The sequence below is a fragment of the Dendropsophus ebraccatus genome, chromosome 1, assembly GCF_027789765.1.
Source record: "Dendropsophus ebraccatus isolate aDenEbr1 chromosome 1, aDenEbr1.pat, whole genome shotgun sequence".
NCBI classification, from domain to species: Eukaryota; Metazoa; Chordata; class Amphibia; order Anura; family Hylidae; genus Dendropsophus; species Dendropsophus ebraccatus.
This window is the reverse complement of record NC_091454.1, coordinates 213792222-213818806: the sequence shown is the minus strand read 5'-3', so window position 1 is coordinate 213818806 and position 26585 is coordinate 213792222. Positions and strand designations below refer to the sequence as shown.

General features: G+C 44.3%; 2 protein-coding genes across 2 annotated transcripts in view; one reads left to right on the top strand and one right to left on the bottom strand.

Annotated features, from left to right (window-relative positions):
- LOC138769108 (uncharacterized) overlaps window positions 1-6441 on the bottom strand; it is a 19271-nt gene extending 12830 nt beyond the window's left edge. The window contains exon 1 of the mRNA XM_069947338.1: window positions 6379-6441. The gene's annotated coding sequence lies outside the window, so the exon portion shown is untranslated. The remainder of the gene's footprint in view (window positions 1-6378) is intronic.
- A 9610-nt stretch (window positions 6442-16051) lies between these two features.
- SWSAP1 (SWIM-type zinc finger 7 associated protein 1) lies at window positions 16052-18264 on the top strand. Its single transcript, XM_069947347.1, has 2 exons — window positions 16052-16368; window positions 17795-18264. Exons 1-2 carry the CDS (start codon window positions 16111-16113, stop codon window positions 18212-18214), a joined length of 678 nt encoding a protein of 225 aa, XP_069803448.1. The 5' UTR covers window positions 16052-16110; the 3' UTR covers window positions 18215-18264.
- The last annotated feature ends 8321 nt before the right edge of the window (window positions 18265-26585 follow it).

Here is a 26585-nt window from a genome sequence, read left to right as displayed (position 1 = left end):
CTATCTATCTATCTCCTATCTATCTATCATCTATCTATCTCCTATCTATCTATCTATCTCCTATCTATCTATCTCCTATCTATCTATTATCTATCTATCTATTATCTATCTATCTCCTATCTATCTATCTATCTATCTATCTATCATCTATCTATCTCCTATCTATCTATCTATCTATCTATCTATCTATCTCCTATCTATCTATCTCCTATCTATCTATCTATCTCCTATCTATCTATCTATCTCCTATCTATCTATCTCCTATCTATTATCTATCTATCTATTATCTATCTATCTCCTATCTATCTATCTATCTATCTATCTCCTATCTATCTATCTCCTATCTATCTATCTATCTATCTACAAATGGATTGTAGGCAGCACTGTTTGTAATACTCACTTGTATGGTGGGTGCCAGCTAGAGAATCTTGACCAAAGATGAAACATTGCTTCTTTTGCTGTGTTGCACACATGGTTTATGGAATAAACTACACGTATTGTTTCAAGTTTGGGAGTGCTGCTGGCTTCATTTTGGATATCTATCTATTGACATATAGTTACATAGTTATTACGGTTAAAAAAAGACACCTATCCATCAAGTTCAATCAAGGAGGGGATCGATGGAGGAAATGGGGATGGATGATGGTTAGGTTCTATGATGTTATTTTGTTACAAGAATGTGTCTCTCCTGTTTTGAAGCCTCCACTATTTTTGCTGTGACCAGATCCTGTGGTAGACTGTTCCACAGAGTCACTGTTCTCCCCCTTGTCTCTCCAGGCGGAGGCAGCGCCCCCTTGTCTCTCCAGGCGGAGACAGCGCCCCCTTGTCTCTCCAGGCAGAGGCAGCGCCCCCTTGTCTCTCCAGGCGGAGGCAGCGCCCCCTTGTCTCTCCAGGCGGAGGCAGCGCCCCCTTGTCTCTCCAGGCGGAGGCAGCGCCCCCTTGTCTCTCCAGGCGGAGGCAGCGCCCCTTGTCTCTCCAGGCGGAGGCAGCGCCCCCTTGTCTCTCCAGGCGGAGGCAGCGCCCCCTTGTCTCTCCAGGCGGAGGCAGTGCCCCCTTGTTTCTCTAGGCGGAGGCAGTGCCCCCTTGTCTCTCCAGGCGGAGGCAGCGCCCCCTTGTCTCTCCAGGAGGCAGTGCCCCCTTGTCTCTCCAGGCGGAGGCAGCGCCCCCTTGTCTCTCCAGGAGGCAGTGCCCCCTTGTCTCTCCAGGTGGAGGCAGTGCCCTCTTGTCTCTCCAGGCGGAGGCAGCGCCCCCTTGTCTCTCCAGGCGGAGGCAGCGCCCCCTTGTCTCTCCAGGCGGAGGCAGTGCCCTCGTCTCTCCAGGCGGAGGCAGTGCCCCCTTTTTTCTCCAGTCGGAGGCAGTGCCCTCTTGTCTCTCCAGGCGGAGGCGGTGCCCCCTTGTCTCTCCAGGCGGAGGCAGCGCCCTCTTGTCTCTCCAGGCGGAGGCAGCGCCCCCTTGTCTCTCCAGGTGGAGGCAGTGCCCCCTTGTTTCTCTAGGCGGAGGCAGTGCCCCCTTGTCTCTCCAGGCGGAGGCAGCGCCCCCTTGTCTCTCCAGGCGGAGGCAGCGCCCCCTTGTCTCTCCAGAAGGCAGTGCCCCCTTGTCTCTCCAGGTGGAGGCAGTGCCCTCTTGTCTCTCCAGGCGGAGGCAGCGCCCCCTTGTCTCTCCAGGCGGAGGCAGCGCCCCCTTGTCTCTCCAGGCGGAGGCAGTGCCCTCGTCTCTCCAGGCGGAGGCAGTGCCCCCTTTTTTCTCCAGTCGGAGGCAGTGCCCTCTTGTCTCTCCAGGCGGAGGCGGTGCCCCCTTGTCTCTCCAGGCGGAGGCAGCGCCCTCTTGTCTCTCCAGGCGGAGGCAGTGCCCTCTTGTCTCTCCAGGCGGAGGCAGTGCCCCCTTGTCTCTCCAGGCAGAGGCGGCGCCCTCTTGTCTCTCCAGGTGGAGGCGGTGCCCCCTTGTCTCTCCAGGCGGAGGCAGTGCCCCCTTGTCTCTCCAGGTGGAGGCAGTGCCCCCTTGTCTCTCCAGGCAGAGGCGGCGCCCTCTTGTCTCTCCAGGTGGAGGCGGTGCCCCCTTGTCTCTCCAGGCGGAGGCAGCGCCCCCTTGTCTCTCCAGGCGGAGGCAGCGCCCCCTTGTCTCTCCAGGAGGAGGCAGTGCCCTCTTGTCTCTCCAGGTGGAGGCAGTGCCCTCTTGTCTCTTCAGGCAGAGGCAGTGCCCTTGTCTCTCCAGGCGGAGGCAGTGCCCCCTTGTCTCTCCAGGCGGAGGCGGCGCCCCCTTGTCTCTCCAGGCGGAGGCAGCGCCCCCTTGTCTCTCCAGGCGGAGGCAGTGCCCTCTTGTCTCTCCAGGTGGAGGCAGTGCCCCCTTGTCTCTCCAGGCAGAGGCGGCGCCCTCTTGTCTCTCCAGGTGGAGGCGGTGCCCCCTTGTCTCTCCAGGCGGAAGCAGTGCCCCCTTGTCTCTCCAGGCGGAGGCAGCGCCCCCTTGTCTCTCCAGGCGGAGGCAGTGCCCCCTTGTCTCTCCAGGCGGAGGCAGCGCCCCCTTGTCTCTCCAGGCGGAGGCAGTGCCCCCTTGTCTCTCCAGGCAGAGGCGGCGCCCCCTTGTCTCTCCAGGCAGAGGCGGCGCCCTCTTGTCTCTCCAGGTGGAGGCGGTGCCCCCTTGTCTCTTCAGGCGGAGGCAGTGCCCCCTTGTCTCTCCAGGCGGAGGCAGTGCCCCCTTGTCTCTCCAGACGGAGGCAGTGCCCCCTTGTCTCTCCAGGCGGAGGCAGTGCCCCCTTGTCTCTCCAGGCGGAGGCAGTGCCCCCTTGTCTCTCCAGTCGGAGGCAGTGCCCTCTTGTCTCTCCAGGTGGAGGCAGTGTCCTCTTGTCCTTCGGGGGGGGTTTTACCTGGAACATCTTTTCCCCATATCTCTTGTAGGGGCCATTTATATATTTAAATAAGTTAATCATATCTCCCCTTAAACGTCTCTTCTCCGGACTAAACAAATGTAATTCTTTTAATCTCTCCTCATAACTAAGATGCTCCATTCCCCTTATTAGTTTAGTTGCCCGTCTTTGTACCCTCTCTAGCTCTAGAACGTCCTTTCTATGAATCGGGTTCCAAAACTGGACAGCATACTCCAGATGAGGCCGCACCAAAGCTTTATAAAGCGGTAATATTATATCCCTGTCCCGAGATTCTAGGCCTGTTATATACATGAAAATATCCTGCTGGCCTTAGGGTTCTATTACACGATTTTTAGCGACTAACGATAAACAATCGCAAATGAGATTGTTTATTGTTAACCTGAAATCGTTTGCCATAATACACAGAACGATGGTCATTAGATACGATCGTTATTGTGATCATTATTGCGATTGTTTATTCCTTCTGATCTCAGGGAAACAATGGGCAATGTGCAATTACACTGAACGATTAGTGAAAAAGTGCAGAACTTGAGCGAACGAACGTGGAATTAAAGCGAACGATTAACTATAATTTTAGGTTCAGATCTATATCAACGACATACGAACGATTTTTCGATTGTTGCCTGCAATTACACAGAACGATTATCGTTTAAATTTGATGATTTAACGATTTTTCGCACGATAATCGTCCCATGTAATAGGGCCCTTAGAAGCAGCTGCCTGACATTATGTGCTGTTCTGTAGTCTATTATCTACAAGTACACCCAGATCCTTCTCCATCAGTGACTCTCCCAGAGTAACTCCCCCCAGGACATATGATGCATGCGGGTTATTAGTACCCAGGGGCATAACTTTACATTTATCTTTATTGAACCTCATTTGCCAAGTGGACGCCCAAACACTCAGTGTGTCTAAGTCATCCTGTAATATCTGCACATCCTCCATAGACTGTACTGGACTACAAAGCTTGGTGTTAGGGATAAGCGAACCGGCTGAGGTTAGGATTCCCGCTGTCTGCCCACTCCGTGGAGAGGGTGGATACAACCTTGAGGACCGTCCTTGAAAACTGGGATACAGCCATAGCCATAGGCTGTATCCCAATTTTCTAGGCGGTCCTCAGGCTGTATCCACCCTCTCCACGGAGTGGGCAGACAGCGGGAATCAGAAGCCGATAGTTCAGGTTCATAGGAACCTGAACCTTAGCCGGTTCGCTCATCCCTACTTAGTGTCATCTTCAAAGATAGAAACACTGCTGTTAATTTCATCAATTCCAAACAAGTTAAACAGAAGGGGGCCCAGTACTGACCCTTGGGGTACACCACTTATTACCGGGGACCATTCGGAGTAGGAATCATTGACCACCACTCTCTGGGTACGATTATTAAGCCAGTTTTCTATCCAGTTACAGATTAAACTTTACAAACCCATAGACCTTAACTTACCCAATCAGAGGGATTATGTCAAACGCTTATGCAAAATCTAGGTACACTATATCCACAGCCGCCCCCTATCTAGGTACACTATATCCACAGCAACCCACCTATCCAGGTACACTATATCCACAGCAACCCATCTATCCAGGTACACTATATCCACAGCAATCCCCCCATCCAGGCTTCTACTCACCTCTTCATAGAAACATATTAGGTTGGTTTGAGAACTTCTATCCTTAGTAAAACCATGCTGGTTATCACTTATAATACTATTAGCCACTACATATTCCTGGTTGTAGTCCCTTATAAGCCCCTCAAATAGTTTCCCCACAATGGACGTTAAGCTTACGGGTCTATAGTTACCTGGGGAGGTTCGAGAACCCTTTTTGAAGACCGGCACTACATTTGCCTTACGCCAGTCCCTCGGCAAAAATACCAGTCAGTAAAGAATCACTGAATATTTCATACAAGAGTAGAGAAATTACAGAACTGAGTTCCCTAAGAACTCTGGGGTGTAATCCATCAGGCCCTGGAGCTTTGGTTACATTGAGTTTATTTATTTATCTTGGACCATATCTATAGTAAGTCAGTTTAGTATTTTACACGTGTTAGCAGCACTGGCCCCATCTACCTCAGTATCAGCTCCAACCTCTTCTTTTGTATATAGCTGAAGAACCCATTAAGTAACTCAGCTTTCCCCTGATCCCCAGTTATTAACTCCCTGTCATCATGATTTAGGGATCCTACATGTTCTGGGGTCATCTATCTATCTTGTAATCTATCTGTCTAAACAACAGGATAGTAGGCAGCACTGCTCAAGGCTTGGTATAGTGAGTGTCAGCTGGAGGATCTCGACCACAGATCAATGAAGTTATCCAAAAGAATTCCAACAGCACTTCCAAACTTCAAAAAAACGTGCAATTTACTCCATAGCCATAAGTGCAGCATAGCAAAAAAAAAAAGGAAGTGACGCTTCATCCGCCTCGAGCTTGAAAATGACCGTGCAAGACGGTTGAAATGTCGCTTCTTTTTTATGCTGTCCTGCACCTTATGGCTATGGAATACATTGCACTTTTTTTTTTTTTTATTCGGGAGTGCTGTTGGAATTTTTGTGGAAATCTATCATCTATCTATCTCATATCCATCTATCTCCTATTCATCTGTCTATGGTCTATATATTTCCTATACCTCTCTGTCATATCTATCTATCGATCACATTCATGCATCCAGTCTGACACAGTGCTCTCTGCTGCCACCTCTGTCCATAGCAGGATTGGTTTTCTATGGGCATTTGCTGCTGCTCTGGACAGTTCCTCACATGGACAGAGGTGTTAGCAGAGAGCACTGTGTCAGACTGGAAATAATACACCACTTCCTGCAGGGCATACAGCAGATGATAAGTACTGGGAAACTGGAGATAGAGTAAATTACAAATCTCTGGCACCAGTTGATTTGAAAGAAAAAAGGTTTTTTGTTAACTACCCCTTTATCAATCTATATTTTTCTCCTATGATCTATCACATCCATTCATCCATCCCAAACATTTATACATGAAATCTATTCAGCCAACCATAAATCTTTCCACCTTTATTCTGGAGTTGGTACGGAGAAATAAAGTTCAAATTCCAGAACACTGATGTACTATGATTCCTTCCTTCCATCTATCCATCCCAAACGAAAATCCATTTTTCTATCTATCTATATTCCTATATATACTGCTATACTTTCTCCTATCTACATATCCATCCATTCTTCTATCTATCCATCACATTCATTCATTCAAACATCTATACATCCTATCCATCAACTTGTCTATTACTCAAATTCACCCGATAAATATATGCTATATCTATATACAGTAGTTTTTCCTTGATCTATCTATCCTTCCATCAGTTTATCAAAGCTTCCATCTATCATCTATCCTTTAATCCATCCCACCCACTGATCCCTCCCTCCCACTGTCCATCCATCCCTCCCTCCCTCCATCATCCATCGATCCCTCCATTCACCCATCCATCCCTCTCCTTACATCGTTGTTGGTATAAGAGATAGAGAAGTAATTACCTGTTCCTAATATGTCTGAATCCAGGAGAGATGTCTCTTCCGGGAGCAGTGACTGGTATGTGCCTGTGCAGCAGGACGTATACTCAGCTCTGCTGTTCTGCTTACTGAGGCTGCGCGGGATAAGGAGAGGCTGGGAACAATGTCGATGAATAAAGAGGCATGCATATTCATGAGGCGGCTTCATCAGCAGTGCTGGGAAGTGGTGCACTGGGAATGCCTGCAGTGCACCCAGTAAGGTCAGAAGCATAAAATGAATTTTGTTAAATACTCGAAAACCACACCTCAGATTAGGCAAAGCGTTACATTGTTGGATTCAGCATCGAATTGCCGATCTGCCCATTCTAAAATTTAGATTCACTCTAACACCATCTCTTTAAAGAAGTGCTATGACTTTAAAATCATAGTTAAAGGATCAAAATGTGTCAACCCAACGCGATAAAAACACATTTTTGTTCATGTTATCACACCTTCTTATCCAATTAGGAAACACATAAGCGTCCTACATATAGAAGGTCTATAAAATCCTAGAATAAATGGATCTGAACCATGAGCTGTTCAACTTACATCTTTTTCCTTGCAAGAATAACTAGATATCAGAGGACCGTACAAGAGTTTTTGTATTTTTAAGGACAATCCTCTCAATGTCATACTGTACAGTCAGGTGGGCTAAATTCTAAATTCAGTTTTCTTTGTTTTATTTCTCCCCAAACACCCGTACTGTTAGGGCCCTATTAAAGGGGACGATTATCGTGCGGAAAATCATTATATCGTTCGAATTTAAACGATAATCGTTCTGTGTAATTGCAAGCAAAGATCAAAAAATCGTTTGTGTGGTGTTGATTAGAGATGAGCGAACCGGGTTCGGGTTCGAGTCGATCCGAACCCGAACGATCGGCATTTGATTAGCGGAGGCTGCTGAACTTGGATAAAGCTCTAAGGTTGTCTGGAAAACATGGATACAGCCAATGACTATATCCATGTTTTCCATATAGCCTTAGGGCTTTATCCAACTTCAGCAGCCACCGCTAATCAAATGCCGAAAGTTTGGGTTCGGATTGACTTGAGCATGCTCAAGATTCGCTCATCTCTAGTGTTGATCTTTGATTTAGATCCGAACCTAAAACGATCATAACTAACGACTATCGTTCTGTGTAATATGGTGAACAAAAAAACAATCTCGTTTGCGATCGTTTATTGTTAAAAATCTCTTCATCTAATAGGACCCTTATGGTCCTTTTTACACAGAGTGATTATCGTTCAAATGTTCATGATAATGATTGCATTTGAGCGACAGCGAACGACCAAGCGACGAGTGATGAATCGCTCATCATGATCTTTCAACATCTTCTCAAATCGTCGTTGGTCGTTCACTTAAAATTTCCATATCACATCGTCTAAACAGTCTTTCAACGATTCACCCTATGTGTGAGATGGGCTAAAGCGATCTTAAAACGATCGCAATAACGATTTTTTGTTCCATCTAAACGCTGATCGTTATAAAAAACACATTGTTACTTCGAAATCATTAATCGTTCGATTGGGCAAATTATTGCTCCGTGTAAAAGGACCATTAGCTGTTGCTGGAGAGCAAAATTACCAGCTGAATGAATGGCTGAAGTAGTTGCCATTGTTAGGCTAATGTAAATAGGAATCTCATGCTATTATTTTGGCGTAGGCAAGGGCACCTCTCTGTGAATGTAGCAGGCTGTAAACCCTACCCCATTAAACATTCTGGCATGCAAATAGCTGCATATTTTGTAAACTTATTTTTTCGTCTCAGTGCCACCTTGTTATTAATTGCATACCAGTAAAACTAGGTATGGTAAAATAATGGTAAAGAATACATAATTCAATCTGGATGTGTATGTTTTTACTTGTATTGTCTATTTGTGGAATTTAAAGGGAACCAATCAGGCATCAAAATGGGTATACAGCTAAGCAAACGTGCTGATACATCACCCAGCACACTTACTAAACATGTACATGTAGCCAGCATCCCTACCCGATATAACCTGCACAATTACTTTGACAAATTCCGGCACTGTATGTAATGTAAATGTGGGCCAAGTAGCCATCTGGGCGTTGTCTGTGGGCAAAGTAGTCACAGTCACTGTGCGTGCCAGCTCTGTAATCACACCACTGTGGGCATGATTTATCAGCCATGTTACCAAGAGGTGGGCCTTCCATCGCGTCAGCACTCCCACATCTTCTTTTCGGTGGACATGCGCAGTACAGCTGCGTCCAATCCGTTGAAGCTCTGGCGCGATGGAAGGTCCACCTCTTAGTAACATTGCTGATACAGTCATTTTCCGAATTGTGATGACGTCATGACTCGGGGGAAAATACCTGCCCTGGCTGATGGGCTGGCCGCTCAGCTAGTCAGTGACTGGAGCGGTGTCCATCAGCTTGGTTGTGACGTGGACACCCCAGAGATCTCGGAGGCTAGTGGAGGTCCCGCGATCGCTCACCGTTCCTTGAAATCAATTTCCCCCCTTTCCCTGCAGGCTGCCGGATTTTAGAAATTGCCGGGCTTCTCCTTTAAGCTGGCAAGGTTTATCAGATTCTTGCCTAAGTGCTAGCACAGCACAATACTGGGGTAAGTCTGTCTCAGTTGTGTGACTACACCCTGCTGTTGAAGCAAACTAATTGTTAACTCTTCTCTAGTTCTGAGAACTGCTTGCACAAAGTGGCTAATGATTGGATTTTCGCAGCCAACCACAGCCAAAAAGGTCTGGCGTGGTCGATTGCATTTGACAGACATTAGTCTGCTATTACCTGTCTCAAATGATCATTCACATCATTCGCATGTAATTAATAGACTATGATCATCTGAAATTACAAAAATAAGCGAACCATTATCTCTTGTATAGTGCTTTACACACCTCACCCTAATGTGGCCTGTGCAAAACCAGTTGCAGGGTAAGGTTCTTCCAAAGAACAACAAAAAGTTGAAGACAGATGGAAGTATGCCTGACTGCAGGATCAGAAATGGTGAAGTAAAAAATAATTTGATTGCACCATCTACTGGCACCAAGGTGCCATTACAAGCTTTCTTACTTGATCCTAATATTGATCAGTCATTTGATCGCTGTATTAAACAACAAGCACTGATAAAGCTATGCTTAGAATGGAATAGTGTGTGATGACTACATTGTTATTGTGTGGGATACGGTATTGTAATACTCCAGCCTACAATGCAAAGTTATCGGCTGGGCTCACAATGGGCTTGGCACTGCAGGCCAGCCATCAGTGTGACAGGGTATGCCCATGTGGCTTTCCCTTATGGAATGTAATTGGTTCAGTTAGCCCTTTAATTATTTGTGAAATTTGACTATACACAGTTAAGCCCCTATTACACAGGCCGATTAGCAAGAGCGAGCGGCAACCTGTCATATCATCGCTCGCATGCTACTCGTTCCCCGCTCATTGCCGGCGCTATTACTGTCACCGAGCGGGTAGTTGCAGGAAGGGCTTGTCCAGGGAGTCTGCAGAATGTTTTAAACAGAGCGACGGCCAGCAGACCGCCATTATCGTTGAAAATTTTTTTAACATGTTGAAAGACAAGGATCAGCTGTCATCGTGCATGTCGGCTGATCGTTCCATTTTAACAGTAGCTATTACGCCAAGTGATTATCGTCCATAAGGGCCAATAATCGCTTGGTGTAGTAGGGCCTTTAGTTGTCCTGAATACTGTATGAACAATCAAATGTCTATCATGATTGGAGTCACATTACAGCCTGCATGCCTGTAACAGGACATTGGTAGTGTGATGGCAGTGAACTTAACAAGCGATAAAGAATTTTTATAGTAAAGTTCTCATGAGTGGTGCTGTTTTTGCATTAAATTAGTTGTGCTTTTTCCAATCCTGGATAACCCCTTTAAAAAAAATTAGCCCTAATATGGCTCTGCTAGTAGAGTGAAAAAGAAAAAAACAAAAACACAAAAATGAAAGTTGCTGCATCCTAAGGCAGTGTTCACACATAGTACTTTAGTCAGTCTTTTTTCATCCAGAACCAGGAGTAGGTTAAAAAGACAAAAGCTGTGCAGACATTTCCATTACAATTTTGCCATCAGTTCCACTCCTAATTTTGGTTGAAAAAATACTGACCAAAAGATTGACGGAAATACTACATGTGAACATAGCCCATAGTAAAACAAAAACTCTAAAAATTGTCTATCACCATAACTACTGACCTGCAGAGGACATATATGTCAGTATAATCACAGGGTGAATGGCATAAACACCTTAAATCTGCTAAATTATTTATTTTCTATTTTTTGGTTTTGTGGCAGATTTTATGGCAAATTGAAGGGTGTGAATACAAAGTTTCATTGGTCCCACAAAAAAACAAGTCATACAATGAAAAATAGTTATGGCTAATAGGTAGAGAGGAGTGAATTTACATCAAGTTCAAGTTTGCGAAACCCTGAACACTGTGCACATGGCTCCCAGTGGCTGGAGAAGATGGATGCAGCCCTACGGCTTCTCCAGACACTGGGAGTCAAACGCAGAGCATTCTGGGTTGCGGGAACCCGAACTTGCTATAAATTCTTCTCTTATCTTTACTCATAGGAGACAGGGAGCAAAAAAAATAAATAAATAAGTAAATCATAACAATAACCATATAAACTTGGTGTTACTGTAATCTCGTGGACCCACAGTATACATTTGTCGGTTTAATTCTACATTTACATGAAACGATTACCGTTCGTATTTTCGCAATAACGATCGCATTTGAGCGATAATCGTTCCGTGTAAACACAGCAAACGATTGATCAGGAGCACTGCAGCAGAAAGGTCAGAAGATGAATTTGTAATAGTGGATGGAAGTAGCTCTGATTTGAATGATGGGGTCTCTCCTCCTAAAAAGAATGAAGCTTCCTCATCATCAACAAGACCAGAAAAAGACGCACAAGCATCAACACCTAAAGGAAAACTACTTTTGTTGAAGCGTACAGTGGTTTGCAGAAAACATCTGTGAGACTGTGAAGGAATCAGTGATCAGTAGGATTATGGCTAAAAGATCAACTTCTGTGGTCTCTGAAGTTCTGGCTCCTCCAACCAATACTACTGGTATTGAAGAACAATTTGTACTTGTAGACCTAGTTGACATAAATAAATTTAACCTTGTCACCATTCCTGTGAAGTCTACATCTACACCACAACCTGGTATCAGCAAGAAAGAAGCAAAAAAATACCTGTTTAGATACAACCAAAAGAGCCAGTAAATGTAAAATCAAGTAAGGGAGTCGAAAGGGAGTCTGATCATACAGACAATGAGAATAATAAAGATAATGACGCACAACATCTGCAACAATGTAGACGCAGTTCTCGGAAAAGAACTCCTTATGAACCTAAGAAGTTTATTAGAGATATGGAAGCGACACTTACTTTAAAACGTAGTACGGGAGCACATGACAAAAAACAAAGGGCTACTGATAAAACGAAAAAAGAATCAAAACAACTAGATAAAAAGCACGAAGAACCAGTATCCGAAGCGGAAACGAAGACTCAGAAGTCTAACAAGCAAAGAAAGTCTTCAAAGTCAGAAAACAAATTAGGTTTTGCAAAGAATTACATGTCAAATGACCCTGACGCTAAAGCTACTACCACCAAACGTGCCTCCAGGGTAAAAAAACATACAGGTGAACCAGTGAAAGCAGACGTCAAGGAGATTGTGGAGACAACTGTTTGTAGACGGCCTAACAAGGAGATAGATAATGTTGCCTCTGATGGACCAGAACCATTGGAAAACATGGGTCATCTTCCAAAAAAAGGCTAAAGGCCCTATTCCACAGAACGATTATCGGCCGTATATGGCTGATGTCGACTGCTACGGACGATAATCGTCCCGTGGAATAGAGTGTAACGATCAGCCGACATCGTTCATGTCGGCTGATCGTTCATGTCGCTTGTTTTTCAACATGTTGAAAAACAAGCGTCTTCTGCCGTCACTCCGTTGAATAGGAGCGTCGGCAGCAGACGCTGCTGTATCCTATGGGCTGCCCGGATGATCAGCGATCACCCGGGCGATCAGCGATAACCCAGGCAGCCCCCCCCCTGCCCCTCCCGCACTTACCCGCTCGCTGAAGCCGCGTTGAACAGCGGTGGCAGCGAGCGGGGAACGAGGAGCAAACGAGCGCTGAGAGCACTCGTTTGCTCCTCTAGACGGCCTGCGGAATAGGGCCATTACTTAAGAACTTAATGTCACCGCATCCTGCTGACCACAACAAAGATGGCTCTGTTTTTCAAAGTGGGCCTGTTCTACGGCAAAGGGCAGTTCGATTTTCTGGACCAGTTGAACCAATTGCTTGTCAATTGGATTTGTCAGGAGAAGAGGAGGAAGTTTTTACTGATGGTTCAGAACAGGAAGAACACTGCTCCGGACCAGAGGAGGAAGTTGACAGGGGTGGTTCAAAAAAGAAAAAGCACATCTCCGAAAGAATGGAGGAGTTTGGACGCTCTTCGCTTGTTTGTGATCCTATTACAGGATGTGATATACTTATGGAATGTATTGCCAGAATTAAAGACAGTACGTTTTTTGGAGATGATTGTTGCTCAAGCTGGATTAGCTTCAACAACGAAATATTTTGCAGTGGGAAGATAGTTATCTATCCCCAAAAAAAAAGAACAAACAAGGCGTATTTCAGTCAAAAAGCATTTTAAAAGCTGGAGACTCCTTTTTCGTTCCTCCTGGTAATGAATAAGAAAAAGAAAAAAAACACCAAACGATCAAGCAAGAAATCATTCATTTTGATCTTTCAAAATGTTTTCAAATCACCATTTATCGCTCGCTAAAAATTTGCAGATCACTTCGTGTAAACAGTCTTTCAAAGATTCAACCTATGTGAAAAATTGGCTTAAAGGTGTACTCCGGGCAATATGAATTTTTTAATATTTTATTACATATGGAAAGTTAGACAGATCACTAATATACACTATTTATGGGAAATGCACATAAAGTGTCTTGTCCCCTCTGTTCTTCTCCTCCTCCTCCTGTCATTCTAACCCCCACCCCTTGGACCTGTGCAAGGGGCACACAGAGGACGGGAGAAGGCGCAGGAGCGCTCACCCCAACGGGACCAGGTGGCGGGGTGAGCGCTCCTGCACAGGACCAGGCAACGGGGCACAGAGCCGCCGGGGCTCATAGAGGATGGGAGAGAACGGGCAGCTTCTTGGCAGGAGGTGCAGCGGCAGAGCCGGGAGGGAGGACATTGCCAGCACGGGGAGGGAGGGACAGAGGGTAGTAGTAATAGTAATGTTTTTATTTGTATAGTGCACACAGATTCACCTATCCATATGTTTTTGGGTGTGGGAGGAAACCCACGCAAACCAGGAGAGAACATACAAACTCTTTGCAGATGTTGCACTTGGTGGGATTTGAACCCAGGCCTTCAGTGCTGCAAGGCTAACCTCTGAGCCACCGTGCTGCCCTTCTACATAGATGTCTATTCTTAGTCTATACGTCTACATGCACCCCCTGCTGGAAAAGATACACTTGAGACATGTTTTTTTTTTGTTTTTTTTTTGAGGGAGCCTGCCTGATCTACTAAATTGAGGGAAATAGCACTTTATGTGCATTTCCCATAAATAGTGTATATTAGTGATTTGTCTAACTTTGCATATGTAATAAAATATTAAAAAATACATTTTGCCCGGAGTACCCCTTTAACCTCTTAAGGACATATGACGTACCGATACGTCATATGTCCTCACTTGCACTTCAAAGCGGGGCCGTGCGGCGGCCCCGCTTTGAAGTGCCGCGATCCCGGGTGCCGCGAGTAGCCCGGGACCGCCGCTATTAGCGGGCACGGTCTGATCGCCGTGCCCACTAATTAGCTAATCGGAGGCAGCTGTCAAAGTTGACAGCTGCCTCCGATTACCGGAGGCAACGTTTCCCTGGTGTCTAGTGGGGGAGATCGCTCCTCCGGGACCTTGTCCCGGAGGAGCGATCTCCGTTACTAATGCCGGCCGGGGACGCGTCCAAGATGGCGCCGTCCTCGGCTCGGCACTCGTTCGTTTTCGGCTGCAGCAGCCGAAAGCAAACAAGTGCCGATCTCATGGATCTCTGCAGCATATCTATGCTGCAGAGATCTCAATGAGAGATCCAAGTGTATATACTAGAAGTCCCCTAGGGGGGCTTCTAGTATATGTGTAAAAAAAAAAAAAAAAAGTGTTGTTAATAGTAAAAAGCCCCCTCCCCTAATAAAAGTCTGAATCACCCCCCTTTTCCCAGGTTTTAAATAAAAGTAAACAAATAAATAAATAAATAAACATGTTTGCTATCGCCGCGTGCGTAATCGCCCGAACTATTAATTAATCACATTCCTGATCTCGTACGGTTAACGGCGTCAGCGCAAAAAAATCCCAAAGTGCAAAATTGCGCATTTTTGGTCGCATCAAATCCAGAAAAAATGTAATATAAAGCGATCAAAAAGTCGTATATGCGCAATCAAGGTACCGATAGAAAGATCACATCATGGCGCAAAAAATGACACCTTGCACAGCCCCATAGACCAAAGGATAAAAGTGCTATAAGCCTGGGAATAGAGCGATTTTAAGGCACGTATATTGGTTAACAACGGTTTGAATTTTTTACAGGCCATCAGATACAATATAAGTTATACATGTTATATATCGTTTTAATCGTAACAACTTGAGGAACATGCATAACAAGTCAGTTTTACCACAGGGCGAATGGCGTAAAAACACATTTCCCCCAAATAAAAGAAATGCGTTTTTTTTTTTCAATTTCACCACACTTTGAATTTTTTTCTGGTTTCGCAGTGTACTTTATGCAAAAATTCAGCCTGTAATTGCAAAGTACAATTAGTGAAGCAAAAAATAAGGGGTCATGTGGGTTTCTAGGTGGAAAAATGCAAGTGCTATGACCTTTTAAACACAAGGAGGAAAAACCGAAAACGAAAATGGGCCATGTCCTTAAAGGGTTAAGTGTTTAGTCACAATGGGAATTGTAGTTTTGCAACAGCTAGGAGGGCAAAGGTTTCCTGATCCTGGTGTAAAACATTGTTCCCCAACCAGTCGTGGTGCAGCGATCCCAAAAATACAACTCCTATCATGCCTGGACAGCCGAGCTGTTATTAAACAACAACTCCCATCATGACCGGACCGCCATGCTTCTGTAAAACTACTAGTCACATTGTGCTCGGGCAGCTGAGCTGTTATAAAACTCCTATCATGCCTGGACAGCTGAGCTGTTGAACTACAACTCCCATCTTGCCTGGACAGCCGAGCTGTTGAACTACAACTCCCATCATGCCTGGACAGCCGAGCTGTTAAAAAACTACAATTCCCATCATGACCAGACCGCCACACTTGTGTAAAACTACAAGTCACATTATGCCTGGGCAGCTGAGCTGTTATAAAACTACAACACCCATCATGCCGGGACAGCTGTTGTAAAACTACAACTATACACAGTATACCCGAACACTAAAGAACGTCTCATGTGAAAGAAACCACGACCCCTCTTGTACATCACACATCCGCCATTTTATAATACTGCAGAATGTTTTAGGTACATTTTGAAATAAACATCTGGGATTTGTAGTTCCACAGGCCACATAAGGATAAGGTGACACATCTGCCGGCTGCCTCCACCCCTTAACACAGTATAAGCCAACCAGCAGCCATTACCACAGCGCACCGTGACGCGATCAAAATGGCGGCCGCCGATTTTCCCGCCAGAACGCAGCGATGACAGAAAAGCGATGTCTCGGACGCTGCTGCGGGTGTTACGGGAGCTGAGCGGCTCCCCGGAGCCCGGTGATGAGGGGGCTACAGACTGTGGCCCTCATGGACCTCCAGCGTTGATTCTCGCTCCCCCGGGCTGTGCAGTGACCGGGCTCATGTTTATGGCAGCGGCTCTAGCAGCGGAGGAGGAGGGAGCGGTGCTGTATCTGTGTCCGCAGCCGCTGCAGACAGTACCCAAAGCGGGCAGGGCGGCCCGGGATCCCCTCATACTAAAGGTGCCTGTGAGGGAAGGAAGAAAGTGGCGGGGGCTTCCTGAGGAGCGGGAGCCCCGTGCGTTAGACACAGTGTTGCCTGTAGCAACCAATCAGAAGGCAGCATCGTTATTACCTGGGATAAAAGCTAGACTCCGATTGGTTGCTATTAACATTATTGCTCATAGCAACCAATCAGATGGCAGCTTTCGTTATTACCTGGGATAAAAGCTAGACTCTGGTTGCTATTAACATTACTGCCCCATAGCAACCAATCAAAGGGCAGCTTTTAATATTACCTAGGATGAACGCTAGACTGGTTGCTATGAACTTTTCTGCCCATAGCAACCAATCAAAACACAGAATTTGAGTAGATTTGGTAATGAAAGCTCTTGATTGGTTGCAATGGGCATTTTCTGTCTGGCCAGTGCATGAGGCAGTTTAGTGTATTCACAGACTTAAAGGGATGATCCATATCAGTGTGACACATAGCATTATGTAATAGTTTTGGAGTGCTTGTGATAATATGAAGCATAAATCTCTTTGCATTGGCAACTTTGCATCTAGAGATGGGCAAAAATTTTCCCGAAAATCATATTTGTTCTGATAAGGTTAAAATAAATTTAGTTTGAATCAAAGGTGTCCCATTTGCCTTGATAGGTCACGTTTGACTTCGGTGCTGTGTCCTGCTACAACTGTTGTACAGGGCTTCTCCCATCTTGACAAGTTCTGCTCTATTTACAGTATCTGCAGATAAAGCACAACTAAGAGATTGCAGGGGTCCAGCCTTTCGAGGGCGCTGTAATCTTGAGAGTAGACCTCGAAAGATGAGCAGTAGCCTGTGCAGGTGGGCTGCCGCTTAAAGTTTTCTACATCGGGGATGGGGAATCTTCAGACCATCAGCTGTTTAGCAATTACACTACAAACTGTATGGGAATGGTACCGAGGATGAAGGTAACAGACATAACTTTATCCTCAGTGTCCTGTGAGCAGTAGGGAGATATCAGCAGGTTAGATTTATCTAACCTGCAGATAGTTACCCTTTAAATGGGTATTCTGCGTGTCCACGCCATTTGTCTCCTTGGCCTTATTCTGATACAAGCGCTTGTAGCAGGACCTACCCACTCAGGACCTACCCACCCTCCAGTTACTGACCAAGCGCTGCAGCCAGTGATTGGCTATGCAGGCAGGTCCTACTCCTAACTGTCGAAATAACTGTAAGGAGCCGAATGGGAGCTGCAGCAGGACCTATGAGGGACTGGAGTAGGTAAGTATAGCTTTGTTCTTTATCTCCAGCAACATATACATTTTTTTTATGGTGGAATACCCCTTTAATGTCTATAGTAAGTCCTAATAATAATGCTAAACAAATACTGCACCTCTTGAAGCAAGAAGTGACAGCACCACAGTACCGCTATATATATATATTTTTTTCTTTATCTCCTTGCAGCAAATCCGCTTTGTGTACCCCCCTTCTATGACGGAGCTTCTTCAGTTCTTTTCCTCACTCCATTTAACGTCTCCTCCTCCTTCTCTCATCCTGGTTGATGGACTGGAGCGATATCTTTCACCCACCTGCAGCCTCCATGATGGCGCTCATATCTCCGCCCTAATGTTTGACTCTATATCCCATTTTCGCTGTGGCCTCTTAGTGTCCGCAGCACCAATCTCCGATAGAAGTGACGGAACGTTTATGGCCGTCGAACGCTACTTCCAAAACCAGTGCCTGGTGTATCACGATATATCATCAGGGGATCAGGGCCAAGTGTTTAAAATGAGCTTCATGTCTCCAAGACCACAGTGGAATCTGCACATCGAGGAGGATGGGAGCGTACAAGTCAGTGCCTATGGCTCCATAAGTGACCAGTGATCCAAAATACAGGACTGATGGCTTTATTTTTTTATGATTTTTTTTTTTTTTTTTTTTTTTTTTTTTTTATATATATATCTATAATTTTGTTATAAATTATTCAATAATAAAATGCCGGGAAATACTAGTCTTCTTGGTGTCTCAGTGTGTGGTGGTAATATATGCGCTGTTGTTTGGGCAACTCCCATTAAACTTTTTTAGCTTCCAGACCACCTCTGTCGGCCGCAAACAGACCGGAGGGGGCTGGAGAGCCCTTGATTTCAATATAGACGTGTGTCCCAGAGGTAGGACCTGCATCTAGGGGACACTTATGGCATGTCCTTTGAATATGCCACATGTCCCAGATAGATATACCCCTTTAGGTCTATAGGAAACCTGAAAAAAATCCTATTCCTTTTATCATTAGCCCCTAACTATAGAGGAGGTAGGAAGTAAATAGGAGGGTTGTATAGGAGGGAGACAGTCAGTAAGTGGGTTGTAGAGGAGAAAAGAAGGCAGTCTATAAGAGTCATGTGGAGGAAGGAGGCAGTTGGTAAGACGAGATGAGAGGCTGTTACTAACTACTTTTGACAAGGCAGTAAGAGGACTGGAGACAAGAGGCAGTCAGTAAGTGGGCTTGTATAGTTTGGCTGTAGTCAGTGAGTTTTATATGAGGGAGGCAGATGGTACAAAAGCTGTAGAGGAGGGAGGCAGTCAGTAAGTGAGCTATAAAGGAGAGAGGCAGTCAGTAAATGGGCTGTAAAGGAGGGAGGCAGTCAGTAAGTGGGCTGCAGAGGAGGGAGGTGGTCAGTAAGTAGGTTCTAGGGGAGGGAGGCGGTCAGTATGTGGGTGTGCCGTAGAGGCAGGCGGTCAGCAAGTGAGCCGTAAAGGAGGAAGCGGTCAGTAAGTTAGCTGTAGAGGAGGGAGGAAGTCAGTAAGTGGCCTGTAGAGGAGGTAGGCAGTCAGTAAGTGAGCTGTAGAGAAGGGAGGCAGTCAGTGAGGAGGCTCCCCTAATCATTTACTCCACGGGCACATTACCTATTACCTACTTTTCACTGGGAATACATCCAGAAATAAAGTCCTGCTAGGTCCAGGACAGTTGGGATGTATGGCAGGATCATTGATCACTAAGATGCTGTTAGTTACGGCCCAAGGCTGATCTATATGAGCATAATACGGCCACATCACAGTGGTATAGTTGACAAGCTGCTGATATTACATGAAGAGGGTGCGGCCATAACTAAATACCAGTTAGAAAATGGGAAAGTATCAGACTGGTTACTATAGTAACCCATATGTAGCCATGACCCACAAGCTCAAATCTATTAGTCTGATTTGCCCATAGTAACCAATCACAGCTCAGCTTTTATATTAGCAGAGCTGGTGAAAATATAAAAGCTGAGCTGTGATTGGTTGCCGTAGGTGAGACCGATAAATCTGGGCCTCAGTGTTACTTTGATGAAATGCTGACATCACGTTATTACATGTGACATCATCACAGAAACTCACCATACTAATATAGCACCCTCCACAGGGCAACACAAAGATGAAGCGACTCCTACTCATCCTTATTACTCTTCACCTTCATCTGTGCAGCATCTCAGGTAATTGTGATTCATTATAGGGTTAAAGACACGTGTGAATATCCGATATACTATAGTCATACCCTATATATTAATATTAAAATTTTTGGGAGTCTATATATTTTTTATTTAGAAAACGGTGAGGGAGGTTGATTGGAATTTAATGGGATTTGTATAGTTCACTGCAATACATATGTATTGCAGTGAACTGTCAAACAGAAAGTTTCCATAGCTAGGCTATGTTCACACTACGTATCTTTCCGGCCGTAGTGCGAACCACGAATATACGCACATAGTTTTGAGGTTGATGCGTTCGCTTGAAAGTATACGATATACGGCCGCACAATGCACACAACGTATGAACTTACGGCCGGATCGTATACGGCGCCGTGAAAAATAAACGACCATTGTTTGAGGACGGAAATGTTCCAACTCACGCCCGTGGATTTCCATGCGGTCCCGTACGGAGTACTTATTTCAGCCAAATTGAACGTGATTTTTAGATCCAAAAGGTTCTGTAAGTTTTATTGGGCTGGGCGAAGATTTCCAAGTAAATGACCTGTTTCAGATCACTTCGAAACAAGCTAGGGAAGCATAACTCTACTACGGGCGTATGTTCGCGGTTCGCCCGCATGTTCGCAATCCGGCCGCATGTCTATTTTTCCCACGCCCGTACATTCAGCCGCACATGTACAGCTGCGTACGAACTACGGCCGGAATCATACGTAGTGTGAACATAGCCCTAGACTGTAATAAAGACTCCTATCATGGCAGCCAAGGAGACCTTCAGAAGGCCTATAAATTTATCTTCAGAGACCTTCAGAAGGCCTATCTAGTTTATTATAGCCCTATAATGTGTTCTATCCCTGCAGGAGACACACTGGATTCTTCCTCTGGGACCATAGAGTTTCGGAGACCTTTCCTGGGTATCACATTCCCATGGTGGTCTAAACTAGGTACATTCCATTTTCCCTTTTAGCTCCACTGTCTCCTTAGAACATCCCTGATAAAGTTTAATCCTTCTGTCTCTCCCCTGTAGTTTTGGTCCTCATCGTACTTCTTATTATGATCTGTCTGCTGTACAAGTGTTTCCATCCCCGAACTGTGATGGATCAGTTCATGTAAGTGATGTATGAGCAAAGAGACAGCACAGGATAACATGTCTAACAGCAGCGAATGTATAAGTGACAGCTGTCTATAAGTAACTATGAGTGACAGCTATGTATAAATAACTGTGAGTGACAGCTGTATATGTATAAGTAGCTATGAGTGACAGCTGTCTACGTATATGCAACTGAGTGACAGCTGTCTGTGTAAGTAACAATGAGTGACAGCTGTCTATGTGTAAGTAACTAAGTGAGAGCTGTCTATGTATAGGTAACTATGAGTGACAGCTATGTATAAGTATTCGAGTGACAGCTGTCTATGTATAAGTAACTGTGAGTGACAGCTGTCTATGTATAAGTAGCTATGAGTGACAGCTGTCCATGTATAAGTAACTGTGAGTGACACCTGCCTATGTATATGTAACTGAGTGACAGCTGTCTATGTATGAATAACTGAGTAACAGTTGTCTTTGTATAACTATGAGTGACAGCTGTCTATAAGTAACTTTGATGACAGCTATGTATAAGTAACCGTGAGTGACAGCTGTCTATGTATATGTAACTATGAGTGACAGCTGTCTATGTATAAGTAACTGAGTGACAGCTGTCTATGTATGAATAACTGAGTAACAGTTGTCTTTGTATAACTATGAGTGACAGCTGTCTATAAGTAACTTTGAGTGACAGCTATGTATAAGTAACTGTGAGTGACAGCTGTCTATGTATAAGTAACTGAGTGTCAGCTGTCTATGTATATGTTACTATGAGTGAAAGCTGTCTATGTATGAATAACTGAGTGACCGTTGTCTTTGTATATTTATGAGTGACAGTTGTCTTTGTATAAGTAACTATGAGTTACAGCTGTCTATGGATATGTAGCTGAGTGACAGCTATCTATGTATATGTAACTATGAGTGACACCTTCCTATGTATATGTAACTATGAGTGACACCTTCCTATGTATATGTAACTATGAGTGACAGCTGTCTATAAGTAACTGTGAGTGACATCTAGCTATGTATAAGTAACTATGAATGACAGTTGTCTATGTATAAGTAACTGAGTGACAGCTAGCTATGTATAAGTAACTATGAGTGACAGCTGTCTATGTATAAGTAACTATGAGTGACAGCTGTCTATAAGTAACTGTGAGTGACAGCTATGTATAAGTAACTGAGTGACAGCTGTCTATGTATAAGTAACTGAGTGACAGCTGTCTATGTATATGTTACTATGAGTGAAAGCTGTCTATGTATGAGTAACTGAGTGACAGTTGTCTTTGTATATTTATGAGTCACAGTTGTCTTTGTGTAAGTAACTATGAGTGACAGCTATCTATGTATATGTAACTAAGAGTGACACCTTCCTATGTATATGTAACTATGAGTGAAAGCTGTCTATGTATGAGTAACTGACTTACTGTCTTTGTATAACTATGAGTGACAACTGTCTATGTATATGTAAGTATGAGTGACAGCTGATTATGGATAACTATGAGTGACAACCACTGGTTTGTAATACTCTCCTCTTCTATTTTTAAATAACAGACAATAGAACATATGCTAGTGTGACATGTGTTTTATATATATATATATATATATATATCTCCATATAATAAGTCACCAGCGGGACAGGTGATTGATAGTATATGTTGATATGTTGTCCATCTTTGGATGTTCCTACCTGTTCTGTAATCCCTGCAAGGTTCTTCTCTGCATCTCCTATAAGTCTTTGAGACCTTGGACAACGATATTGAATTTCTGAATCTAATAACACATTGTGATTTCTTTTATAGGGAATCCCATGGCCTTGGCTTTATGGTGAGCACTGCATACAATACATGGTACATACAAGTCTGGGTATAATGGTAGAGTGTGCAGTGTAGCACAGGTGTAATATGTACAGGACACACAACCAGCTCAGCTACACAGGTGGGCCACCATGACATGATAAAGGGCACTTCCCAAATAGTCTAAAAAAAAAGTGGTGCCCCACTAATGTCAGATTAGAGGTAAAGCCCAATCTACGTCCAACACTGCCCAGGGAGTCCACAAAAAGAGACAGTACTAAGACTATGGGAATGAGAGGTTTAACACTGAAAGATGGGATGAGACGTTCAGTATTAAGGGATGAGGAGAAGAAGAGGTTTAGAATTGGTGGATGATGAGAAGGTGAGGTTTAGTAGTGACGTATGAGGAGAAGGAGAGGTTTAATAGTGAGGTATGAGGAGAAGGAGAGGTTTAGTATTGTGGTATGAGGAGAAGAGGTTTAGTATTGAGGGATGAGGAGAAGGAGAGGTTTAGTATTGTGGTATGAGGAGAAGAGGATTAGTATTGAGGGATGAGGAGAAGGAGAGGTTTAGTATTGTGGTATGAGGAGAAGAGGATTAGTATTGAGGGATGAGGAGAAGGAGAGGTTTAGTATTGTGGTATGAGGAGAAGAGGATTAGTATTGAGGGATGAGGAGAAGGAGAGGTTTAGTATTGAGGTATGAGGAGAAGAGGTTTAGTATTGTGGTATGAGGAGAAGAGGTTTAGTATTGAGGTATGAGGAGAAGGAGAGGTTTAGTATTGAGGTATGAGGAGAAGAGGTTTAGTATTGACTGAGGGACGAGGAGAAGAAGAGGTTTAGTAGTGAGGTATGAGGAGAAGGAGAGTTTTAGTATTGAGGTATGAGGAGAAGAGGTTTAGTATTGAGGGATGAGGAGAAGGAGAGGTTTAGTAGTGAGGTATGAGGAGAAGGAGAGGTTTAGTAGTGACGTATGAGGAGAAGGAGAGGTTTAGTAGTGAGGTATGAGGAGAAGTAGAGGTTTAGTATTGAGGTATGAGGAGAAGGAGAGGTTTAGTATTGAGGTATGAGGAGAAGAGGTTTAGTATTGACTGAGGGACGAGGAGAAGGAGAGGTTTAGTATTGTGGTATGAGGAGAAGAGGTTTAGTATTGACTGAGGGACGAGGAGAAGAAGAGGTTTAGTAGTGAGGTATGAGGAGAAGGAGAGGTTTAGTATTGAGGTATGAGGAGAAGAGGTTTAGTATTGAGGGATGAGGAGAAGGAGAGGTTTAGTAGTGAGGTATGAGGAGAAGGAGAGGTTTAGTAGTGACGTATGAGGAGAAGGAGAGGTTTAGTAGTGAGGTATGAGGAGAAGTAGAGGTTTAGTATTGTGGTATGAGGAGAAGAGGTTTAGTATTGAGGTATGAGGAGAAGGAGAGGTTTAGTATTGAGGTATGAGGAGAAGAGGTTTAGTATTGACTGAGGGACGAGGAGAAGGAGAGGTTTAGTATTGTGGTATGAGGAGAAGAGGTTTAGTAGTGAGGTATGAGGAGAAGGAGAGGTTTAGTATTGAGGGATGAGGAGAAGAGGTTTAGTATTGAGGGATGAGGAGAAGGAGAGGTTTAGTATTGAGGTATGAGGAGAAGAGGTTTAGTATTGAGGTATGAGGAGGAGAGGTTTAGTAGTGAGGTATGAGGAGAAGGAGAGGTTTAGTAGTGAGGTATGAGGAGGAGAGGTTTAGTAGTGAGGTATGAGGAGAAAGAGAGGTTTAGTAGTGAGGTATGAGGAGGAGAGGTTTAGTAGTGAGGTATGAGGAGAAAGAGAGGTTTAGTAGTGAGGTATGAGAAGGAGAGGTTTAGAAGTGAGGGATGAGAAGGAGAGGTTTAGTAGTGAGGTATGAGGAGGAGAGGTTTAGTATTGAGGTATGAGGAGAAGGATAGGTTCAGTACTGAGGTATGAGGAGAAGGAGCGGTTTAGTATTGGTGGATCATGAGAAGAAGAGGTTTAGTATTGAGGTATGAGGAGAAGAGGTTTAGTATTGAGGGATTATTCCATATTGAGGGCTTTCTCCGCCAGCCTCCCTGTCATAATGACAGTCTATGGGAGGCTTGCGTGCCCCCTCTCTCGGTGTCTCTCCGCACTGAAGAATGGACATTCTTCAGCGCGGAGAGAGGAGGCGCGTGAGCCTTAGGTATGAAGTGAAGAATACGTTTAGTACTAACCTATGGGGAAAAAACAGAGGATTAGTATTGAGGTATGAAGAGAGGGAGAGGTTTAGTATTAGGGGACGATCTGAACTAGATGTAAGTGCAGTATTAAGAAATGAGGGGATAAATACTATAGTAAATACTATTATGACCCAAAGAAAAGTAGAGATTCTGTACAGATAAGGATATGTTTTAGTGGATGTAATTTGACAGTATATAATAATAATTAATAATAATAATAACTCCTTACCTGTCTCATTGCAGGTTAATCGTATGTAAGGTTTCCACCAGCATCGTTTTAATGTGTGACCACTTTTCACCGTGAATACAATGAAGCACAGCAGGAAATTCTGGTGTTGTTACATTTTCTATTTAGTCATTTCTAAAAAGAAAAGGGTTAAAAAAAAAAAAAACATTCTGGCCACCTGAATTTACCACTAGAGGGAGCATGGGAGCTTACTGCATACAGTGTTAATACTGAGTTCATGTAATATGTAGTGCTCCTTCCTTAGCATGTTTTCTTTTTGCTATATACAGCAGTGTAAATTATCCAGTTTACACACACACATCTCTGGGTTTCCCAATATCCTTATGAAAGTGGTGGACAATAAAATACAGTCTAGTTACCTCTAATAGGTGGCATTAGAAAGTGGTAATTTACATATTTTTCCCATGAAGCATTGCCTGTAAGATACCACAGGTAGCTCTCCTCAAGCTGAAACAGATCCACTCCAGTGTAGTCCCCCAAATGGGTGATTATAGAAATGGACCTATTCTGATGTTCATAACCCCAAAAGCCAGTATGTTGTTAGTCACTATGTCCCCGATTTTTAAAGGGATTATCCAGGATTAGCCAAACATGATCTCTTTCTTCAAAAACAGCACCACCCCTGTCGTCAGGTTGTATGTGGTATTACAACTCAGCCCCCTTCACGTTAATCAAACTGAGATGCAATACCACGCCCAAACTGAGCACATGAGTGGCACTGTTTTTGAAGAAAGAGATCATTTTTTACTAATCATGGATAATCCACCTACCATAACCCACTTACTAGAAACCAACAGGTCAATATATATAACATATCTTCTCTGCGTGGGTGACAGTGTCTGGACTCTCTCTCTCTCACCCCACCAGTGACATCATCGATCCCACATTCCCCCCCCCCCCTTCCCGTCCCCCAGATGAATCCTTGACCTTGGTCCACCAGCAAAAATGACACGGTATCTTGTATTAAAGTGCTTTTTATTGTATGACTCCGGTAGTGAGTGGTCACATTACTTTGGATGTCCATCTTATTGGTCGAGAGGTTAATAACAGTATTTTAGATATATATTTTTAGTTAATAACAGTATTATTAGTGCTCATTGTTTGGTCAATAATATTTATTGAAAAAATAAAAAAATTACCCCTTTGGTTATTACATAAAAAAACCATATAAAGCTTCAGAAAACAACGAGGTGACACTGGGTCTCAGATGGTCTTGGACGCTTCCTTCACATTCCTGGAACATTAAAGGGGTTATCCAGCGCTACAAAAACATGGCCGCTTTTCCTCTACTTTTGTCTCCAGTTTGGGTGGGGTTTTGAAACTCAGTTCCATTGAAGTAAATGGAGCTTTATTGCAAACCGCACCTGAACTGGAGACAACAGTAGGGGGAAAGTGGCCATGTTTTCGTAGCGCTGGATAACCCCTTTAAGCTCTATTCACTTCAACGGAACTGAGAAGCAA